The 22,942-nt window shown below is 55.3% G+C and overlaps 1 protein-coding gene across 2 annotated transcripts in view; it reads right to left on the reverse strand.

The window, feature by feature from the left end:
- The window catches only part of SHANK2 (SH3 and multiple ankyrin repeat domains 2), a 691,655-nt gene that overhangs the window by 11,684 nt on the left and 657,029 nt on the right, over positions 1-22,942 (reverse strand). The window contains exons 20-24 of one of the 2 annotated variants that reach the window (XM_055356048.2): positions 22,816-22,896; positions 12,889-13,019; positions 10,839-10,923; positions 9,864-9,884; positions 5,854-8,260 (exon numbers count right to left, since the gene is read on the reverse strand). In XM_055356048.2, coding sequence (XP_055212023.1) covers positions 5,854-8,260; positions 9,864-9,884; positions 10,839-10,923; positions 12,889-13,019; positions 22,816-22,896 — 2,725 coding nt within the window. Of the gene's footprint in view, positions 1-5,853; positions 8,261-9,863; positions 9,885-10,811; positions 10,924-12,888; positions 13,020-22,815; positions 22,897-22,942 lie in introns of both variants that reach the window. The other variant, XM_055356047.2, reaches the window with a different exon arrangement.

The following is a 22,942-nucleotide window of genomic DNA, read 5'->3' on the forward strand; positions in this document are numbered from 1 at the left end:
TCGGGAGGAAAACTCGCCTGAGCTCACATCCCAGGTAGCCTGAACTCCCTCAGGGGCCTCTGGGACCTGGAGTTTCACAGGACAAATCTCCCTGAAGCCCATCCATCCCATGGGGAAGCGAAGGCCAATCTCGAGGTCCCTTCTGGACCCCACCCACTGCAAAGGGCTGGCGACCTAGAGGGGACTCTGGGGAACTCTTATAGGCCATGCCCCCTAACCCCCACAAGCACACGCTCACTGCTCTGTTGCCCCCACATACAGAGCGAATGTGAAGCTGACCTCTGCCATGGAAGCGATGGTAAAGAACATCAGATTTATCTGGCTTTACTATCGGCGCCTGGTATGTGTCAATATCTCTCAATAAAGCTGGAGGGCACATGACACCTGGGGCTCCTGGGTCATAGCAAGTTTGTTTTGGGTCAAAGCATATAAGTCAGGCAAGCTGCTGTGTTCTCCTGGGTTCCTTAGGCACTTAGCCCTTGAGTCTCCCTGCTTGTCTCCAGAGTGTAGGCCCTACACTCCCACAGCAGCCTCCCTGTGCCACCAATGCATTCACCTGATCACACAGCTGCCTGGGCCATCTTCAGGAAACAAAGTCTGGTCATGCCAAGCCTTTGCTGAAGCCCTCTGAAGGCAGCCATATCTGGAACTCCATTCAGCTCATGCCCATGACTTGCAAGCCCCTTGTGACCTGGCCCTGCCCAGCCCTCCTCATCTGGCCATGGTTTCATGAGCACAGAAGGCACTTTCTGGCCTCAGGGCCTTGTACTCTCTGTCCCGTGCCTGGGATGCTCCACTCCTGGTTTTCTGCAAGGTTGGCTCCTTTTTAAATTTCTGGTCATTCAAATGTCATTTCCTTGCAGAGTGTCAGTCCCTTTCTGCACATGCTCACTGTAACCTGCTAGGGCATCCTAGTCCGCCCTTTCTGCATGTGGTCAGGGTTAACCTGCTGGTGTCCCGTGGCTCTCTTCTGCACGTGGTTATTTTTACCTGCTGGTGCATCACAGCCCCTTTCTGCACTGGTCACTAACCTATTAGCATGTCGTGGCTCCTTTGTGGCATTTGTCAGTTTGGGTTTGTCTTATTATTTGTTGTCCATTTCTCCCCTCAAGAATTTGAGCTCCCCGAAGGGAGGGGCATCTGGAATGTTTTCTTGTTCAGTGATAAATCCTGGGCACAGCATGGCGCCTGGCACATAAAGGCAATCCCTAACTTTGTTGAGTGAATGATTAGTGACGGAATTGCTGCCCCATTCTGAGGGTCCAGGCATCCTTGTTGGTGTATTCCTCGTTACTCTCTAGCCTCAGCCTGGCACTAGGCTTATAGAAAGTAGCTCAGTGAACTCCTGACTGGTGAATTCAGGAGATGGTGGGGCTGGGCCATGATTCCAAGTCTGAGTGTCCAGTCAGTCTCCTAGGCCTGCACCTGAGGAGCTTCCGGCTCTGAGCTTTTGCAGCCCCAGGCTCCTGTGCTGGGACCCCCAGCGTGCAGCACTGTCAGGCCTCTGGGCTGGCAGCTGTTGTCTTGGCATTCTGCTGAGGAGGGACCACTGACTCTTCACAGAGACACACTCACTCTTCCTTCCCCAAACCAGTTTCCTTCACTTTGATCCAGTTTGAGATCAAAGATGAGACTACCTCCTGGAATAATCAGGCCAGGTGGTCGTGGAACACTTTTCTTAGAACTGACGCCTCCATTCTTGGCAGGGTGTTTTCAGATCACCCTGGGAGATGCCTCTAATATGATGTACTTTTTTCTCTTTTAACATTATGTACTAAAGAGAACTACTTCATCATCTTCCTTTCGTCGGCATATTTGTAATTAAGACGCCTGCAAATTCCATGTCATCCTTGATTTCAGGGAAGAGCTTTGAGCAGCAGAGACTCATTCACGGCTAAAGTTAAATCAAACATACCCAAGGAAAACAAGGATCTAGTTGTTTAATCTTCAGCTGCTTCCTTTGATCCCATCCTGGATTCTTGCAAGAAGTGAAAAGAAAGGAAGAATCCAAGGATGAGAGGAACTTTAAAAGGGTCAAGTTCAGCTGAGGTTTCTGCCCATTTCATGAATGAACATTTGAGGAACAGCTCTAAAAATTGTCCCTTTCTTGGGCAGTCAAAACTTGTTTCTATGGAAATGGGATTTTTACACCACTGCTTATCTGTCATTTCAAAAAGCATGGCTGGTTTTCAATTTTCCCTAGAAAAACTCATTTCTTTTTCCTCGGTAGGAATTCCCTTCATCCAATTTCGTGCCTCATTTTGCCCAGGGCTATTCACAGCTCTTAATTTTTAGATGCATTTAAAGGTGGTGGTGAGTCGCCCAGGCAGTGAACTCAGGTGAGAGTTCTTAAGGCTCCCTCTGATCCTCAGATGATCAAATGCCCAGGGCCCATCAATGAAGGCCACGCCCAGCAAAGGAGACGTGCTCAGAGATAGGTCTGTGGCTGAGAGGAGACAGCCCTCACGGCAAGGGGGACAGCTTTGTTGCCCTGGCAACTCTGTCCTGGACCCCCCCCAGTGGTGGTTCTGACTGCCCCCCACTTGTCCTTGTCAGTGTGTCCCGTGGCCGTGGCGCACCTCCATGGGGGCTTTGTCCCAAGTGCTCAGCCTGGTGAGGTTATTAGATCCGAGAAGCAAGGGCGAGGGAGAGGATTGAGCCTAGTTTAGTGGCTACAGTGAATGTTCTTCGTCTTTGTCCTCTGGCCTCAGGCCATCCTGTTTCTAGTCCAACTCTGAGTGTAAAGTGTAACCCTTGGCCGGGAGCAAGAAGGGAACAGACATGGCCTCTGGGAGCTTGGCAGTGCCAGTGAACCCCTAGTGACCAAGCCTGCTGTTATCGGCCGCAGGGTGACCTCCTAGTGACTAAGCCTGCTATTAGCCTCATGCTGACCAAAGAGCTTGGCCTAAGGGCAGTCAGAGGCCTGAGAGCAGCCCCGCCCGCGGCAGTCTCAGCCTTGCAGGTGTTCGGTTTGCCAGTTGGTCATTCCTTCCAAGGCAGTCCCTAGCTCCCACAAGGTCAGGAGTCAAACCCTGAGCCAGCTCCATGGGTTGGAGGTCTAGCTCCGCGTCTTCCTGTGAAGTAGCCTCGGCTCAGTAGCTTCACCGCCCTGCCTTTGGCTTCCTTGTTCGCACAGTGGGAAAAATTACAGGCCCTGGCTCAGGGGTGCCGTGGAATGCAGTGCCTGGCGTTTGGTGAATGCTTTGTGTCATAGGTGTGGGCTCCTGTTCTTACTGTAAGAGAGCCGGGCTATAAATAACAGAACAGCTGGGAGGCGGCCGTTCTTGGCACTCATGCGTGGGTCGGTGGTGGTATGCAGCTGCTCTCCTTCAGAGTACAGCAGGATTCTGCCCTATGAAGTCTGCTTTGAGCCAGCCCCCTCTCAGGGTCCCCCTGGAGAAATGCAGGGCAGAGAACCCCTAGAGACGCTGCAAGTTGGGGTCCCACTCCCCTGTGGGCACCCCAGGAGCTGGCCCAGCCTGAAGACGAGTAGAGGGGATGAGCTGTCCAGCTGCCACTCAGGGAGAGGTCTCCACGGAGGAGGTCCCTGGACTCCCCGAGTGGAGTGCTCAGGGGAGCACAGCTTGGTGCAGGATGCCCTGCTGACCTGAGCAGTGGATTCCTTCCTCCAGCCCTAGAGCCATTCCCTTCCAGCTCCTTCCTTACTGCAGACATTGCTTACAAGGGGAAGTGAGAGTCAGGAAACCCCAGCCTGTGTCCCAGCTCTGCCTCCTGCTGGCTGTGTATGTGGACAAGCCGCTTATCCTCTGAAAAATGGGTGTGGCTCATACCTGCTCCCCAGTTGTCATAAAAATTACCCACCCATGTGAAAGTGTTTTGTAAAAATGTGAAACACTAAGATAAGGCCTCTTTAATTATCGCTTCCACATAGAGTAATGACGGAAGAGCCACATTAGTATGTAATGGGGAAGGGTTAAACTAGTTAGTTTTTCAGATTTTTGGCCCAGTGCAGTGACTCATGCCTGCAATCCCAGCACTTTGGGAGGCTGAGGCGAGTGGTTCGTTTGAGCCCAGGAGTTCGAGATCAGCCTGGGAAACATGGTGAGACCTCATCTCTACCAAAAAAAAAAAAAAAAAAAAAAAAGCTGGGTGTGGTGGCATGCGTCTGTCGTCCTAGCTACTCAGGAGGCTAGGTGAGGTGTGAGGATTGCTTAAGCCCAGGAGGTCTAGGCTGCAAGGCTGCAATGAGCCGTGATCACGTCACAGCACTCCAGCCTGAGCGGCAAAGCAACACCCTTTCTCAAAATTCTTGGAGGCTGTTGAGTGTACTTGTAGGTGTATACGTACATAATTCTTAGACTTTCTCCTTGACTGGAGGCACTGTCTGAATGTCTGCAGTGTAACTGTGCTTCTCTCTACCAATGCCAGCCTATCGATACTCCTTTAGCGTAATAGATGACATCCGAGTCATTTATTTACATCCACACTGAAAAATAACTGGGAAAATTGGGGCTCTCAGTCTGCATCTTGAGCCCCAGCTGTATGTGATGTCACTGATTAATGCACTGAGTGGCTTAAATCAAATGCCTGCCCAGCAGGGGTATGGAGAGAGGCTTCATTAGTCAAAATGATGAAACCCAAGATCAAATATCGTGGGAGAGACTGAAGATGCTGCCACCTGGGGAACAGCAAAATGGTGCACACCACGGGGAAGGAGAACCAAGAACCATAAGCCATCACGGGAGCCAAAGGGGCTCCCCAAAGCCACAGACTGCTGAGCCCTGATACGGTTTGGATCTGTGTTCCCACCCAAATCTCATATGTGAAATTGTAGTCTCCAGTGTTGGAGGAGGTGCCTGGTGGGAGGTGATCAGATCATGGTGGGGGAGTTCTCATGAATGGTTTAGCACCATCTCCCCTGGCTACTGTACATAGTGAGCTCTCATGAGATCAGGTTGTTTAAATATAGTGTGGTACCTCCCCCGACTCCCCCTTGCTCCCCTTTTGGTGATCACTGAAAGTTTCTTGAGGCTTCTCCAGAAGCCAAGCAGAAGCCAACATCATGCTTCCCATATAGCCTGCAGAACTCGAGCCAATTAAACCTCATTTCTTTATAAATTACCCAGTCTCAGGTATTTCTTTATAGCAGTGCAAGAACGATCAAATATAGGCTCCTTCCAGACAGCCTCAGATAGAGCCCTCTGGTTTCGTCTAGAAATGACTCCTGACTTATTCTACGTTCAGTTCCAATGGAAATAATGTAAACCCTGCACAATACTGTGAAGGGCTGACATGGACACAGCTAGAGGCTTCTGCCCCTGGGACAGGATGGGCTGGCAGGGAAGAATGTACTGCACTTAGAGTTCACCAGTACAGCCATGACCCTGTGCCTCCCTAGCCCGCAAACCTGGTAGTGATGGGAGGGGGAGAAGAACCCACACGTGTATTCAGACACCTGCACCCGCCGCCCACCCACTCGCTGCCCTCTTGGGGCAGCTAGTCTCCTGCAACCAACTCGAAGCTTGGTTTGGGCTTTGGCGAGGCTATAAACGGCCTTCTAGGTGGTCCTGGCAGAGATCTGGAGGGCACAGAAGAGAGAGTGGAGCTTCTCTTTGGAAGCCAAGGTGAGGAGGGCTTCCAGCAACCTCATTTCATTACAAGTCTTTATGAAGGAGTGCTGTGTCCCACCAGGATGGCTGTGATCATTACTCGGCTGTCCCAGAGTCCAGGAGCATGAGAAAAAGAAGTGTTACTGCATTAACAGACGTGGCCCACACAGGCTTTACGAATTCCCCTCTTCATGTCCGCTGGGGCTGCTACCCGAGGGCCTTTCCTGGTCAGCAGGGACAGTGTATGCAGAGCGGTGTGCATCTGCACCAACCGCGGACTTACCTTGGAGCGAGGCTGGCGGACTTGGCTCCCATTGGTGAATCCAGTCCTTCCCCCGGCTTTGCTGATTTCTCTCGGTTCATTTGCTGTAGGATAGAGTTCAATTCACTAATAACGTTTGCCTTTGGGCCTGAGAGAATCGGGCTTTTGATCTCTGTGACGTCGCCCCACAACTTGGAGGTCCTTGGCTGGAGAACCTTGGCCATCCCAGGCTGGGCACTGCCCGGCGGGGGCGGGGGAGCGGGCGGGGGGATAACAAAGCTATCTACATCCTCTTCCACGAGCGCGTCTTGATAAAGTGCATTGCTTTTGTGAATGATGGGCTTCATTTTTGGCTTAGGAGGTACTGGGGGTTTGTCAACCATAAATGCTTGCCCATCTGCATAGACTGTGCAGGTGTCCACATTCTCTCCACCTTCGGAAGACAGGGTGGAGATGCTAGACACGGTGGAGATAGTGCTGGTCGTCTCGAGGTGGTGGTCGCTGCTACTCCGGCTGTCCACCTCCTCGATCCCAGAGTCGGCGACGGCGTCAAAGCTTTCAGGGGGTGGCAGGAATGAGGCAGGCAGACAGTTTGAAAGACTGGCTGGCTTCTTGCTGTCTGCAGAGTTGGTTGGTTGGCTGGAGTTCAACGAAGGGGACTGAGGGGTGTCGCTTTTCTTCTGCTTCACTAAGTCTGAGAGAGCCGGGACAGAAGCTGCCCGGTCATCGGGGATATCAAAACTATTTGCAAATTCCAGGGGAGGAGGCAATGGCTCTGTAAAAATAAAATCCTCATCCAAGTCCACGGATGCCAGAGGGGGAGGAGGGATGCGGAATGGCAAAATCACCGCCTCTTCCATGGAGCCCACCGCCACGATGGTTCTGCCGGGCACGGTGGTGGGCTCGGGGGCAGCGGAGATCTGTAAAGCACCTTCGGTTTCGGAAACACCTTCTGGCACCTCGGACGGTGAGCTGTCTAGCTTCATCTCCACCTCTGCCTTCTCGTCCTCTTCCTGCAGGGCATTGTCCAGCTTAGTGGCGTCCACGGTGTGCACCATCAGCAGGCCAGCCGACTTCTGCTGGGACGTGTCCATGATGTCGATCAGCATGTTCTTCTTGTCATCGCCCTTCCGGTCTCGGCCCAGGTCGGTCTCGTACTTGTTCTCCGTCTCCTGCCGCCTCAGGGGTCCCCGGGTGTTCTGCCTGGTGACCGTAGGGAAGCCGGCATCCAGGCTGGGCCGCATTTTGGTATCAATGTAAAGAGGTTTGTTGAGGTCGGCCTTGGGGGCCTCCCCTTTGGGTCCCTGCTGAGACTCCTTCATGGCTCGGTCCCTTGCGGAGAGTGCCAGGGCCAGCGGGGAGCTGGGATCAAGCAGCCGCCCTGTGAGTGGGTGGACATAATTCCCAGGGCCGGCTGTGCCGCTGCTCGCGGAGGGCACTGCTGGGCTGCTCTCGGGCCCCTGGGCTTTGGACGTGGAATTCAGCGGCCTCCCAGCCTCACCCTGAGCACTGGCCTCGGTGCCACCCACGAAATGGTTTTCAGGCTCCCTGGGCGTGGCACTCGGCATGGGGGATGACAGCTGCTCAGCGCTGTCCTCGTCAGCAAAATCCCCCTCCTCGGGGAACATGGAGGGCCGCGTCCTGGGGGCGGGTGGCCCCAGGCCCACATCCTCATCCCCCAGGTCTGTGGAGAGGAAGGCCGGGGAGTTCCTCCTGGCTTCCAGCCGCTTCTCACGGTCGCGGACGGCTCCAGCGATGGCAGCGGCGAAGGGGCTGCTGACGGTCAGGCTTTCGTCAGGCCGCAGCTGGCTTGGTGGCTCCGGGGCCTGGGGGTCGATCTCCATGCTGCTGCCCTGGCTGCTCTTGCCGCTGCTGCTGGTGGACGGCTCCTTCACGATGATGGTCGGGATAGGGATGGAGCACGTCTTCTCGGGGCTGTCCTCCACGTTGGACTGCTTCACCAGCATCCCCTTCCGCCTGGCGGGCTTGGCGGGGACGTAGACGGCTTTGCTGGCGATCTTCCCCACCTCTGAGTATGGGTTTTCGGGCATCTGGCCTCTCTTGTTGCGGAAGTTGGCTTGCGGGCCGGCATTCCGACTGTAGAGGTCTTCAGAGTCCAGGGAGTAGCGGTCCAGCTCTCTCCTGAAGTACATCCCCTTCTCCCTCATCATGGTGGCCACGGTGTCGGACCTGGTGGCGGGGGACACCTTGGCGGCAGAATTCTGATTGAACGCAGGCTTAATCGTCCCATAGACTCTTGGAGTTGGGGACTTGGGGCAGTTGTAAGTGGTTGGGGAAGGTGGTGGTGGGGACGGGGGCACAGACTGCGGTGGAGGGGGGATGTCCTCAGAGGTGTCCGGCATGGACAGGCTTCTGGTGAACTTCAGCATTGGAGGAGCCAGAAACTGCCGCTCTTCCTCTGTTATTCCTACAAGTAGAAAACAGGTTTAGCTTTAAGTCACAATAGCAACAAAGCCTAAGTTCTTAGGAACGTGCGATACGCTACATCTCCACAAACTCACAAATTCAGATGATAAACCGGGTGTTCAGGAAACACAGCACAAGCCACGATGCCGAGTGGTTAGTCACATGGCCCGTCATGAGCCAAAGGACAAGAAAGGGAAGAACAGAAAGGCACTGGGGATGCTGTGAGTACGCTGCTGCTGTGGGGCCTCCAGGCACAGGCTGCAGCAGCGGAGCTGTGTGAGGCCAGGGTAGGAGGGCCCCTGACGCTGAGCCGTGTGCCAGTCTGCAGGCCAAGTGGGCAGCTCACCTTGGGGCTGCCTGTGCGTGTGTGTGTGCGCGCACGTGTGCTTGTGCTGGCATTGTGGCATTGTGCTTGGGGCGGGGTTGGCTAGACCAGGAGGTATCCTTCCACCATGCCCCTTCAGGCATGGTAAGGGCTCCTGGGGGTGTTTTTAGGGCAGGGGTCTAAGGCTGTCGCCTGTGCATCTGAAATGAGAGCAAAGGGTTGCAAGTATTGCTGTGTTTATGTGGCAAGGATGGTGTGCAGTCCACCGTCCAGATGGCACTTGAGCCCCACGGCTGCCCAGATGTACAGGGAGGCCTCTGCCACCCTGAGCGAAGCCATCTGCCCCCAGTTGGCTCTGCGCGTGCTGGGCGGAGGTGCTTTTCTTCCAGGGTCATGTGAATCCTTTCGTTGCCTGACTTCACTGGGCCCCACTAAGGGTTCTATGTGTCCTCGAGCTCTCTGGACCTTCAGAGATGGATGGCTGGGGAATTGCAGCTCAGAGGAGGGGCCATGTGTGCTCTAGAGCCTGCCCCTGAGGGGAGGGAGCCCAGGTTCCTTTAAAGTCCTGGACTGAGCCAGGAATAGGATCCTGAGCCAGGCCTCAGTGAGCCCCTTGTGGGTCCCAGCGGCAGCCCTGAAAGTGGTCCTGCCGAGACCCTCTGGAGCAGGGGCTGAGAGCCCAGCGGACCACCATAATCGCAACTAACCAGGGTCCAAGTGTGGCTGACCTGGCACAAAGCATGAGTTGACCTAATGAAAATACGTGGATGTTGAATGGGGATGCGGCTGAGGTCCTACGACAGCCAGCAGCGTGGCCTGAGGGTTCTCTGGGTGTGTTGCCTAGGTGTGACTTTACAGACTGTTCAACAGCTGAACACACAGACACGTCAACAGGAGCACTCAGAGAAGGGAAGCGAGACACGCACACACACACCGACAGACGCGTGGCACAGGGATTTCATGTTGGGAGCATGCAGGTTTTCAAAGAGGTAGCAAAATAAATTACTTGAAATGGAAAAAAGTCCTAGGACAAACTACAATAATTTATTCCAATGAAAACTTCCATTCGATAAGGGTATTCCAAATTTAACATACTCCTTGTGGGAGGACATTTTGGCATTGCAAAGATGGCTCGTTCAAGGTGTTCTCCATTGACCAGTCACTCTGAATTGGCTGTCTGGCAATTATGTTCCCAAGGAGTACTAATTTAAGAATACACCTTATAAAGTAAACTGGGTTACATTCAGATTACAGATTCCAAACCATAAGGTTCACTAACCTGATAGAAAGATTCTGCTGTCTGACAGGAGGAAATCAGTTGTTATTAACCAGTAACCGCAAGACAAATACGCAGCTTTCCCTGAGTTTGCTGGTGCAGGGGGAGCTTTAAGCACAGCAGACACCACCTCCACGGCCACTTACTGCCTAGTGACTGCCTACAGTTATCCACCTCAGACTCACAAGCATGCTGCGCTTTTGCACAGCAGCCCAGAGGCATTTCCAGAACACACAGGACAGTGCCCCTGGGTTGGGCTGGGTAGACCAGAGTCCCAGGGTTGCCTCCACAACTCTCACAGGGCAAGGGCCTTAGCTTCTACCAGAATTGAACAGTAAAGGCAATGCTGAATTATCTCACAAAGGGACTGTCTCAAAGGGTCAAGTGTGACCTTGTCTCAAGGTCAAGTGTACCTTTGCCTGCAACGGAGTCAATAGGAATAATTGTGACATTAAGAAGAAAGGAAGGCAGTTTTCTGCAACACACAGTACATTATTTCATTTCGAGACCCTGACCCAACCACCCTTGGAAGTACATCTGCTGAGCTCATACTCCAGGCCTGGTGGTGGCTGGGGAATGCAGGGAACCCACTTACCCTTCCCACCCTGAGCAGGGCAGGGTGGAGGAAGGGGGTTGGCTCGCACCACCCCACCCACCCTCCCGCTTTACCCTGCTGGAATTATCACAGATAACTGGGCTTCAAGATGACAGAAGCCACCTTGGATTTTGTGTCCTTCAGGGGGGATGAGTTTCATGCCACTGAGATGTTCCAATGGCTCCCTAGTGGGCAAGGCCAGGTTCCCACCCTCTGGTGGGTGGGCTGGCAGGGCCTTGCTGGGGTGGGACGCCAAGGCAACTGTGAGAGGCCCAGGGCTCAGAATTCCTGAGGGGCCTAAGGCTGTGTTTGAAAGCCCAGGGGCAACTTCTGTGGGGGAGTGCCACACTTCTTACCTATTGATTTCTGCCTTCGCATCGTACCTCGAGGGATGCCCAGAAATGGGGCTTTTGGGCTCCCAGGAACAGTGGGCGTCATCACGGCGATTCCTTGGCGTTCGTACACAGACTGCAAACCAGAGAGCCTAGGGTGAGACGCAGCCCTGGCCAGCCCCCACCCATGGTCACAGGGCCCAGAGACCACAAGGGAACTTCCGTCACTGTGGCATCCCCAAGCTGCTTCTGGAGCCACCTAAAGTCTCCAGGGGGGCTGATGAGAACCACAGCATTGAGGACCCAGGAAGGGCCCTCTCTAGGTGCCTTTCCTATTCGCTGCAGCTGCTATTGGCCTTTGGCCCTGTTAGGATGGCAGCATGCCCTGTTCCATGGAGATGTGGTCTGCTGCAACACCATTTGCCAGAGCAGCTGGACAGATACATCTCTCTGAGAGGGGGGCCAGGCTGGATGTCCTGTGGGAAAGGGCACAGAGTGGTGGGCAGTGGAGTCTGGCCTGGGTCCATACCCCACTCCCCATGTGCCATGTGACCATCAAGTCCTTACATAGGAGCCACCATCTCCTCTTTCATAAAATGGGCTCCTGACACCAGCCCCACAGTGTGTGCAAAGGCCAACCAGGTATTGTGGTGGTGTGTGGGTGAGCATGATGTGCCAGCTAGCTTAAGCAAGCCCTGGAGCTGCTCAGGGGCACAGCTTGGAGTCTGCAGCAGCGAGCTGTCCCCAGCTTCCTCCCTCCTCAGCCTGTCCCAGGAGGAGCCTAGAGCTCCCCTCCTCCCCTCCACCTTGGAAGCAGAGTCCTGGAGCTGCCAGCTCTTTTGCTTCCCCAGGCTGCTGTTTTGTCTGCAAAACTGAGATGGCTCAGGGCCCCAAACCCGTAGTGTTGAAGGCCAACCTGGGAAAATATCAGATGCAGACGCTCAATGGAAATATTCGTGTGCAAGCTTTTATTGCTCCAGCTTGGAGATGCAGTTTCCATGTGTCCACAGCCTCTGTTTGTCTCACTCTATGGCCCTGAGGCTGAGGAGCAAAGTGGGACCCTTTGGGAGGTCAAGGGCACCTTGTCTCAGACACCCCCCAACTTGGTGGGGCATGTGGGTGCCACGAAGGACTGGGAACAAAGTGGGAGGCAAGGACCGGCAGAGGCAGGGCCTGGAGGGGAAGGCCCCTTGTGGAGTTCAGAGGTGATGGGAGGAGGTGTGAGGGCAGATATTTTAACTGTAATCATTAACAGTTGTTTATTGCACATTACAGAAAAGCCTTGTGGTAAATTTATAATATTTATAGGTGTTATTGTTCAAGAAAAGGCTAGACATAGGCAGTTTGATACTGGTTCAAAGAGAATACTAAGGTAAGCAATCAGGACAGGTAGGCAGTGCTGGAATCTGACATCAGGTTCAGATGGCTGCCTCTGCACAATGGAGAAGCAATCCAAGGGTCCAGGAGGCCACGCCTTGTTCAGGACGTGCCTGGGGGAATCAGCAGCCTCTGCCCCCAGGCCCTTTTCCAGCTGTGTGCCCTCCTGACTGCCCAGGGAAGGTGACCATGGCACGGGCAGCCTGCTCTGAGCCAGGCACCCACTGCACCCAGCAGTCACTGAAGCCCTTCATGGCACTTCTGGCTCCGAGGACAAGTGTTGCCCAGGATCTTGGAGAGTGTGGGGGACTGCCACATGGGATGTGGGACAGACGGCCTCTTCCACACCGGAGCATTTCTGTGCTCTGGGTGGACCAGGAGGCAAGATCCCCTCTGTCTGAAGAGTGTGTCAAGGCCCCTTACTTCCATGTGCTCACGGGTCCTCAGCCAAGTATGACGGGACACCTTCGAGACTCAGGGCACTGAGTAAGCAGAGATAGTCAGTGCGGTAAGGGCAGGGCTTGGATGCAGCCTGCTCTGTCCCACCACTGTGAGTCTGCACAGACCCGGCTCTTTGTCCTGTGGCCACTTAGATTTGGGCCCCACCTCTGGACAGCACGAACCAGACATGAGAGCATGTGCACCTCAGCTACTGAGACAGCCCACCCACTTCCTGGGTCACCGTCGGCCCCCGCCCTCGTGGTCCCAAGGTACGGCCACTCACGTTCATGTCTGAGCCTGCCGGGAAGCACCGGCTGCTGGGCCGCTGCTTGATGGTCGCCACCCTCGGTTCCACAGCCATGTTCTCAGCAGCGCGGGAGGGCTTGGAGGCTGGGACTATCTCCTCGGGTTTATCTGCAATAGAACCGTGAGGATTGGAGCAGCAACACCAGCGGGGGAAGCTGGGTGTAGATAGGAAAGCACACAGGTGCAGCAGCCACTCCAACATCCAAAACTGTGCAGGGGGCATTTGTTGCTGCTGTGAGGAGCATGCGTGTGCCTCTGCCACATGCATTCCCACTGGGGCATGGGCTCCTTCCCAGGACCTTGCCCTCGGAGGCATGCACGAGGCATAGACATAGAAGACCCTCCACAGCTCGGCCACCTTCTCGTAAGTGCCCAGCCCCCAAGGGCTCTGATGCTTTTTGGGACATTTCTGTGTTTTTTTTTTTTTTTTTTGAGACAGTCTCTTGCTCTGTCGTCCAGGCTGGAGTGCAGTGGTGCAATCTTGGCTCACTGCAACCTCCGCCTCCCAGGTTTAAGCAATTCTCTTGCGTCAGCCTCAAGTGTAGCTGGGATTACAGGCACCTGCCACTACGCCCAGCTAATTTTTGTATTTTTAGTAGAGACGGAGTTTCACCATGTTGGCCAGGCTGATCTTGAACCCGTGGCCTCAAGTGATCCACCGGCCTTGGCCTCCCAAAGTGCTGGGATTACAGCCATTTGGGCCATTTCTTTAGTGGAATCACTTTATTCTTTCTAATGGGATTCATTCTTGTGAGGGTTAACTAAACTGACTTTTTGAAGTTTTTTTTGGTTTGTTTTTGTTTTTTTTTTGAAGAGACTCAGACATATGGCTCCTTTGTAACTGTGATTGCCAAGACATGAGGACCTGCCACCCAAGGCAGTGTGGGTGTTTCAGAGGCCAGGGTGCTCGGGGCCCCAGGCGTTAGTAAGTGTTGCAGAGGGAAGGTCTCTGTTTATTTTCCCCAACGCAGAACCTTCCCATTTCCTTTAAAAAAAAAAAAAAAAAAAGAAAGAAAACCAAAGTTTAGTTATAAGGGATCCTTAGCAATTAACAAAAGTTTTTTAAAGAGGACATTTGCAGCACATTTTTTTTTTTACTTGAAAATTGAAGCATATCCCAGAGCTCTCCTGACGCCTTAGCTTCATCTCAGGGTGTTTGGGATCAGGCATAAGGGTGTGTCTAAGGCTGTTTAAATGCAAGGGCCCTGTGCCACTGAGACCTGGAGAGCTGGTCTTCCAGTCCCGATGTGCATTCTGGAAAAGGTGACCCCAGCTGTACTTCTAAGATGTCACTGGGTTGGGACAAAGCCAGTTCGGTGTCTGGTGGGTGTACCCCATTCTGAGCCTTTGAGACAGCACTGGCCTTACTCCCTGGGGAGAAGCAGGCCATCTAGAACATTCTGCCTCCTGGCCACCCTAAGCCCACTCTTGGGGTCTGGTGGCTCCCATGAAGTGTATGCTAGGGCCTTGCCCAGACTTTGAGCCATGAGGCTATTGTGCAAGTTGGAGCTGAGCAGAGTGCAGGGAGGAAGGCCCCCATCTCCAAGTTGTTCTTCAAGCTGAGGCGGAAGTTACCTGTCATGGCAGCTTCTCATGGGGAGCTGACCCACGGGCAAAGCTCCCAGAGCCACGGCACGGATCAGGGTTGTCCAACACAAAGGCATCAGGCTCCTGACAAAGGCAGTCCAGACCAGAGGTCCCCACAAGAGGAAGTTTGGGGAGAGGAAATGGGGGTGTGCTGGGGACACTGAGCCAGGCGCCCTGTGATGGCCCCTCAACCTTGCAGAGCAGCTGAGATGTACACAACTCTGACACCTATGGACACTCTCACAGTAGAGTCTGCATGAGGGGCCTGGTTCCAGGCCTGTGTTCCAGACCCTTGGGCCAGTCCTGTCCCCACCGGGCCAGAACCTCAGGGCAGTCTATACTTTTTTTTCTTCTCTTTAAGATGGACTCTCACTGTCACCCAGGCTGCTTGGCTCACTGCAACCTCCACCTCCTGGGTTCAAGCAATTCTCGTGCCTCAGCCTCCTGAGTAGCTGGGATTACAGGCGAGCACCACCATGCCCGGCTAATTTTTGTATTTTTAGTAGAGACGGAGTTTCACCATGTTGGCCAGGCTGGTCTCAGACTCCTGACCTCAAGTGATCTGCCCGCCTTGGCCTCCCAAAGTGCTGGGATTACAGGTGTGAGCCACCACACAAACAAGGAGGGGGAAGAAAAGGCAGGAGAATGTGCAGCAGAGGCCATATGGCTGTCACGCGCAGCACACTTACCATGGGGCCCTTCAGGGAGGTGTTTGCCGACCCCTGGCCTGGACCACGTTTCCAGTTGTCAGCAAAATGCCAAGTGTTCACACAAAGCAAGAAAACCCTTGTCCCATAGTGTCCGGGCAGCCAAATCTCCCCCCACAGCACTCTCTCCCTTCATGACCAAGTCCCGCTGACCAGGCCTGCAGGCTCACTGGGCCCCAATTCTGCGTCCCTGCTCACGCATTCTCTCCTGTGATTCCTGGACCCACAAGCCCTGCTGGCTCTTTGATGAGCCTGATGCCTCCTTGGGGGCCTTGCCATTCCCCCAGTGGATGCTAAGCATCTGCTTCTCAGGGAACTGGTCAGGCACGGTAGGAAACACCCGATTCTCATCTCACTTGGCAGTGGGGACATCCTGGCTGTGACCTGTGACCCCAGTCCAGAGCCGTGTTGTCCTCACCTGCGTTCAAGGCCCTCATCCCAGCTCCTCCGGCTGCAGCAGGTGCTGCATGGCTGCCTCATCTCACATTCCCTTTGCTGGGGTCCCTGTCAATCTCCCTGGGCTGCACGGGCTGGGTCCACCTGCCATGGTCCCAGCAATTTGCTTCCTCCAAGGAGCCTTTCCCTTCCCAGGGCTGAGCTGGGACTCCTTGGATGGCTGGGGTCGAATTGGTTTCTGTGCAGGCCTCTCTGCCCTGGCCTCGCCCATCAGCTGGGCTTCTCCCCCTTGACTCAGGACCAGGTGATGCTTGGGTGATCTCCTCTGGCCGGCTGTGATGTGCAACTCCAGCTTGGTCTATCCCTGGAAGTGGGGGGCGCTGGGCAGTGGCTGTTCTTTGCCTCAAGTGAGATGTGGCCGCTGGTGGCCCCCAGAGTATTTTTCTCCAATGAAACGGGGGTTGAGATGTGTCTCCGGCACCAGGGAGTTATGTCCCACAACTGTGGTGAGCCAGGGCACTGCGGGGTGGGGATACCCCGGGACCTGCTTCCTGACAGTGCTGGCCTGGGCCCCTCCTCTGATCCCAGTGGAGGGTGAGGCCTGAGCGGGGTGCAGCAGCATGTATCTCCATGAACATGACCCAGAAGGGATGCCACCGAGTTAGGGGAAGAGCAGCTGGAACCCAACAAAACATCCCACGGGGGCATTCCAGGTGGCGAGCTCTGGGGGCAGCTGCAGAATCCAGCCCACCTGATACTGTACACAGGTGCAGACAGGGAAGGGTGCCTTCCTGGCTGCCAGCTGCCTACGCTCAAGCCTGCACCTGTGGAGATGCAGGAAGGCCCATCCGAGCCAGAAACCCCTGGGCATCCCTCCTGGCCTGACTTCCAGGCTATGGTAAGCTCAGAGTCTAAGGTGGCAGCTGAGGCTGAATAGCGGAGGTGAGGGAAAGTCATCGGCGTTGAACATTGACAGGTGTCAGACCCAGAAGATGCAGGACAGCCGAGGCCCTGCAGGGGAAGGCCTGGGCGCAGGTGGGTGTGGGAAGGCTGTGGCCAGGCTCTGCTGTGCTGTTGGCCATGTCTGGGCACATCAAGGAAGGTGGGACTCTAGGGCATAACAGCTTTCCTGGGATTACAATTTAAATGAGCCAAATCTTCAAGAAGCTCCCGTTTCCAACTGGGCCCTTCCAGAAGCCATGTGTCTGTTTTTTATGTATTAACAAACCCCACAGCTGATGAGGCTGATTCATTTCCATCCACTGCACACTGAGGGTCTGCTGCTCGGCCTCCCCAGGGCACCGCCTCGACTTCTCACATTCCCAAAATGAACAGGCTGCAGGCTGCGATTTTAGGACCTCAGGGCCTGCGGCAGGCATCTTGTTAAATACACCTCGTGTAACTGTGTGCCCAGGGTGAAGGAAAGGTGTCCTGGTCAATAATGACAGCTGTCCCTGAATCGGGTGGAAGTTCTGGGCCGATCATCCTGTTTCTCATCCTAATGAGACACTGGCTGTAGTAAAGGGATTGTTCCCATGTCGAAGGGAAAACAACATTTCAGGTCTGAGATGCGTAAGGCCATATGGGGGCAAACCATGGGACCAGGCGTTAGCTGGGGCTGGCGCTGGGGTCCCCCAAGCCTTGTGCCTGCCATGTGATGGGCTGCCCAGCCCTGGGCCCTGGTGGGCAACGGCTGCAGAAAGTTTGTTTGGAAATGGTTGGGGTCACCATTGGCATGGTCTGCCTCGTCCAGGAGAACCACGAGGCGGGGGTGGGGGCACCCTACCCATCATCACAGTCGCCACATCAGAGGGTGGGGCTGGTAATGTCATTGAAGGTGCATCCCTGAAACTGTGGCCACCTTGCCTGTGGACATCTGGTCTCTGTTTTAAACCTTTCCCTTCCTAATAACCCCAAAACAAATGTTCTTTTGAACCAGAACATGTGAGAGCAGCCGGGCGTGTTGGGGTGGTAGGGTCAGGGGCTAGCATTCGTTTTTAAGTTAGAGTTAGTGTAATTCAAATGAAAAAGGAAAACCCTGCATTGGCTCCCCACAGGGGTGCGGGTCCCTCCTGGCCCTTGTCTCTTGGGGACGTGGCCAGTGGGATCGTGCTGGCCTGACTTGCTCAGTCCCTATCTTGGAGATCTTGGATATGGAGACTTTTCAGAAAAGCCACAGGACTGAGATTCCTGCTTCTCATTCTAGGCTCCTAAGGATTATGCTTAATTTATAAAAGCTCAGAACTAGGTCTTTATTCAGGGACTCCGGATGAAGGGGATTAGCGAATCTGGCCCCTGGCACTCTTAGAATGAAGTGTTCGGTGACAGAAAACAAGCCTCAGACAGATTTGAAACTGTCAAATCCCAAAACACTCCAGTGAGGAGCTGATGAAGATGCCCCAGCAGTAACCCGCATTTCAGCCCTCTGAGCAAGTGTGTGTTCTCTCTACTAGACACGTGATGCTGACCAGGCACAGGGAAAAGGGAGGGGAGGTAGGTTTGTCACCTGCCTGCCCTGCCTGTTACCAGAGCCCCCCAGCCCATGAGCTGACTCTGGACCATGGGCTGACTTCAGTGCAGGTTCCCCTGATAGGGGGCAGGAAGCAGTGTGCCCCGTGCTAGAGAAATCTTGCTACTGCTCTGCATCCTCAGCGAATCACAAGGGAGTCACCAAATCGAGGAGTGACACAACCCCAGCGTCCATGCCGAGGCTGGGAGGCCCAGGACCACCCAGGCACCTGGTGGCCGAGTCTCCTGGAAAATAGGCTCTGCACTGAAGCGACGCTAGGTCCACTGTCCAGCGAGTTCCTTTGCCTGTGGCCACACAATAGGCCCAGAGCCTGGGAGCCAGCCCCATTGAGGGGCAGAGTGCCATTGAGGGGCAGAGTGCCTAGCTGTTTGCCTATCGACTCTTCAGAACCTTCTGGGGGAAAGCAGCAGACCAGACCTGTGGAGGGCTGCATGGGGCTGCTCCAGCTCTTCAGCTTTCCTGGGACCTGATTCATGGTCTGCTTCACATCCTCTGGCATGATCCAGGGACCCTGTCAGTTCTCAACCACTGCTCTCTCCCCTTATGTGGGCGTGAAGTGGTCTGTCTACTTCTCTGGAGTTGTAGTGCCACTACATCCTGTCTCTGGGTGAGAGAGTACAAATGTCACTCCATTTCCAAAAGGAAAACACACACATCTGCAGCGCCAGATGTTAGAGGACAGAAGCCGCATGTGTTAGAAGCAGCGGCTGTTGCCAGTTGGCCGGCCTCTTGGTTTAATCTTCCAAAGAGGCAGTGCAGGGTGGGAAGGGTGTGCTTGGACCTTGGGGGACTGGTCCTGGCCTGCAGGCTCTGAGTCACACACCTTCCAAGGGCTAGAGTCTGAAGGTACAGCCATAGGTGCCTGGTAGGGTGAAGGCCATAGTCCCCTTCATGTGCCCGGGGGCAGAGGCCCCACCGCAAATCCTGCCTGACAGCCGGCTTCTTCCTGAGCCCAGCACAGGGTCTGGGGACTAGGGCAGGTGCTCAGAGAACACTTAAAGACTAAACAAGGATTTTACAGATGGAGAACTGAAAACCTGGGATCACTAAGCAGGGTAAAGCTAGCGGGGACAGACCTGGGATTTGAGGTGCTTTGCCAGGGATGTTACGATAAATGACGACGCACGGGGGGCTTAAAACAATGGAAACGTATCCCTGCACAGTTCTGGAGGCTGGAAGTCCAAGGTCAGGCTCCTTCAGGGGTCTGGGGAGGATGAAATCCATGGTGTTTCTTGGCTTGTTCCTTGCTTGTTCCTTCCTTCTTTACAAGGACACACCACTGGATTTAGGGCCCACCCGAGTCCAGCATGACCTCATCTTGATTAGATCTACAAGGATCCTATTTCCAAATAAGGTCCCATTCACAGAACTTTGGGGGTCACTTTTCAACCCAATACAACTGTAAAGGCCTGACTTTTGTTCCACACAGCCTTTCTGGAGTGTGACGAGTGCTTTTTCCGAGGCGAGGCCAGTCCTCCCAGAGACAGGTGGAGGCAGCACGAGGGGCCTAGAGCATTTGCCGTGCATCCACTATGTGCCCCGCACTTCGCATATGCGCCATGGGATGCCCTCATGGCCCTGGAGGCAGGGGCTGTCAGCAACGCTTGGTGTCTTCAGTCCCCAGCTGGATCCCCCAGTGTGACCAGGCTGGGCCACGGCTGCTGGTCCCTTTGGGGTCTTCCTGCCCACACCCTTGCCCCCTGTTATATCTAGGGTTGAGGCTCTGGAAGCTCAAATTTGTAGCCAGTTTCTCTTGCTCAGATGGGAGGTGGATCTTCTCTCTGGGGCTCCTGCCCGTGCTCTGCAGGGACTCTGCCTGGCCCTGCAGGCTGTCACTCTTATCTTCTGATGCCACGCTGGGGGAGGAGGGCAGTGTGGATGGGGCCAGGTCCCAGCAGGCCACAGGCGCCCACGGTGGCTTAGCCACCTGAGTCCCGAACTGTTCTCCCTGACAAGGGACTTCTGTCGTCCCACGCTGTTCTGGCAACTGGGTCCCTGGCAGCCATGGTGGGGCATCTTCCTCAGGTAGGTGATGAATAGAGGGCCATTTCCGTGAGCTGGGGTTTGGCCTTGGATTGAAGGGGTGTTCACACAGAAATGTAATTGCACGACATAGAAAGAAGGGTATTCCATACCCCGGGCGTCCACCACATCCTCAGCGCAGCAATGGGGCCTAGAAAGCCCGCTGGGAGTTTTCTGGGCAGCTGTAGGATGCTGGTGCAAGCCTGGGGCTGCTGCAGAGAGGCCGCTGGGATGACACAGGTCGGGGCAGTGGTGGTTCTGTGCCCACTTCACCCATTCTCATCTAACGTGATTGGGACACAGTTAAGATGTGCCTTAGGGCCAGTGCCTCTGGCCAGGTGCTAGGCTCCTCCCAACTCCAAGGGATTAATTAAAAGCTGGGAGTGCTGCTTTTAATTGTTGGGGGAGCTGTGTCCAGCAGCAGGTGAGCAATACCCCCCCCCCCCCCCCCGCGCCGATGTGATTGCTGCTGTGAAAGGGGGAACCTGAGTCTATCTGGGGCCTGCGGTCCGGCTGCCCACAGCCACAGTGACTGCCAGTCTCCCACTCCACACCAGCCCTGGGTGGGGAGGTGTAGCCAAAGGGCTCACACTGCTCCCTTCTAGTGCCCCACAGGGCACAGGGCAGCCTCTTGGGGAATGGGTGATTTCCGGGCCTTAAAGGGAGGCAGTTCCTGCCCACCACAAAGGGGTCCTGAGGGTCAGGAATGCAGCCAGAGGCTCTGCTCGTCTGCAACCCCCCATCCAGGCAGCCCCATGTGACTCAGGCCCCTGGGAGGCCTCACAGAGCTTGGAGGCCACCCAGCTGAGACCAAACAGGGGTCCGGCCAGCTTCACGGTCATGACGATGTGAACACAGGTCAGGGAAGAAACACAGGACACGCTGGGGAATCACAGACAGGAGAAGCCAAGCAGAAAGAACAGACAGATGAATGTGCTCCAGGGCAGGGCTCCTCGGGCAGGACCCGGCAGGAGAAGACAACACAAGGCTTTGCGACACATTTGAGACTTCACGGCATCACAAAGGAGGTTTCTGTTCCACAGGGAGGTGATGGGCAGGGGGCTGAGACAGACACTGGGCCTCCCTTACCCTTCTTCTTCCGGACCGAGGCTTGCAAACAGAAAGGGGACCGCCATGAGCCACCAGGATGCAGCGCCCGCCCGCAGCCTACACTCGGGCCTTGTCAGCTCAGGGCGCCTCAGGAGCAGGCTGGGGTGGCAGGCAGGGGCTGTCTGGAACGCTGCAAACGCAGGCTGTGCTATCCATGGAGTGGCTTTCCCCAAACCTTGGCTGCCCGCACAACTCTGTCCTGTCTGCCCTGCTCGTTAACCTACTGCCTGGCAGTGGAAAGGGGCTTTCCTTCTTCCTCAGCACCCCTTGTCCCACCAGCACCCTGCCAAAGTGGGGAGGAGTTCTCAGAGCAGACATGAGCAGAGGTGGCGGGGCCAGCCTTTAGAGTGCACCTGTGGCCTTTCCTGCCTCATTCTGTTGTTTCTTGACTGAGCTGAGCTCTCAGGAGCACCCCTTGCAAAGATGAGAGCTGCTAGGCTTGTCCCTCTGTGGAGAGGGCCTGTGAGGCTGGGGCACGTGGGGCACTACTGGTTCTGGGTGGGTGGGGCAGCGCCACTGCAGGGCTGCTGTTTTGGACTGAGGACTCATGCCCATCCTCAGACTCTAGCCCCAGAACCTCGTGAGAGGCGGCCTGGCCGGCCTCAGCGCCCTGGGCCGAGGAAGGATGACTACTGCTTCACTGCTATGGCAGCACTTGCTAGACCCCTCTCGAGAAAGCTGCCTGTGCCAGAGTGCAGGGAGGACGGGGCCTGTGAGTGAGAGCACCAGCCGGGGCTTGGCTCTCAACCCCCCCGGGCCAGCTGGACTGGACCGTGGGCCTTGGGCGGGGGCTCATTTCTGCGCCCATGTAAGCTGCCTTCACCAGCTCCAATTTGTGCTCCAGTGGAGCAAGCGTTTCCACCTACACACCATCTCTGTGTGTTTCAGAGCCACCCTCTTTCCAAAGGTGTCCCTGGCTCCATGGTGACTCCCCGGAACAAACAGGATCCTGCATGGCCAGCATGGCCCACGTGGCTGCTAGTCGCCCTTCCCCTGTCTACAAGATGGAGTCAGAGGGCCAGAGCCTCTCTGTTGCTTGCAGACCTTACACAAAGGTGCCGGGCGTTCCCTAAGCCTGCTGTGCAGACCAGACTGCTCTGCCAAGCCCACGCTATCTACACACAGATCCCCGGAGGATGGAGCCTTCTGGTCTGAGCCACGTGGGGAGCAGCTCACACAGGCCTCCAAGGTCTGGGCTGAGGTGGATGTCAGTGGGGGTGCCCTAGACAGCAGGGGGAGCTGCTTTGGGGACCCAGTGGGGCTGCTTACCTTTATCCACTAGTGAGAGGCCCAAAAATTCAAAACAAAACAATGTTAGATAAACAGAAAAGAGGAAAGGCAGGACTAGCAACAACGCCCCGCGAGGCTCCGAGGGAGGTGCACGCATGGGGCTGCGGGGCATGCAGGGGCATTTCCTGACACACGTCTGGGTACAGGGGCAGGAAGGGGGTAGCGAGCAAGCGTGGGGTCATGCACAGCCTGGTGCTTTGCAAAGGGCAGCTCAGGGACCGGCATGGTGACTGTACGGGGCTGGGCCGGGTGTGCGACTTACCGAGCTCCTCCAGCTCCGAGGTCATGGACTTGGAGCGCAGGGTGAGGGCTGTGGTCGGTGCCCGCTTTGGAGGTGGGGGAGCTGGAGGGCAGAGGAAAGATGGGTGTGAGACCCCAGCCCATGTTTC

This window comes from Gorilla gorilla, chromosome 9, assembly GCF_029281585.2.
Source record: "Gorilla gorilla gorilla isolate KB3781 chromosome 9, NHGRI_mGorGor1-v2.1_pri, whole genome shotgun sequence".
NCBI classification, from domain to species: Eukaryota; Metazoa; Chordata; class Mammalia; order Primates; family Hominidae; genus Gorilla; species Gorilla gorilla.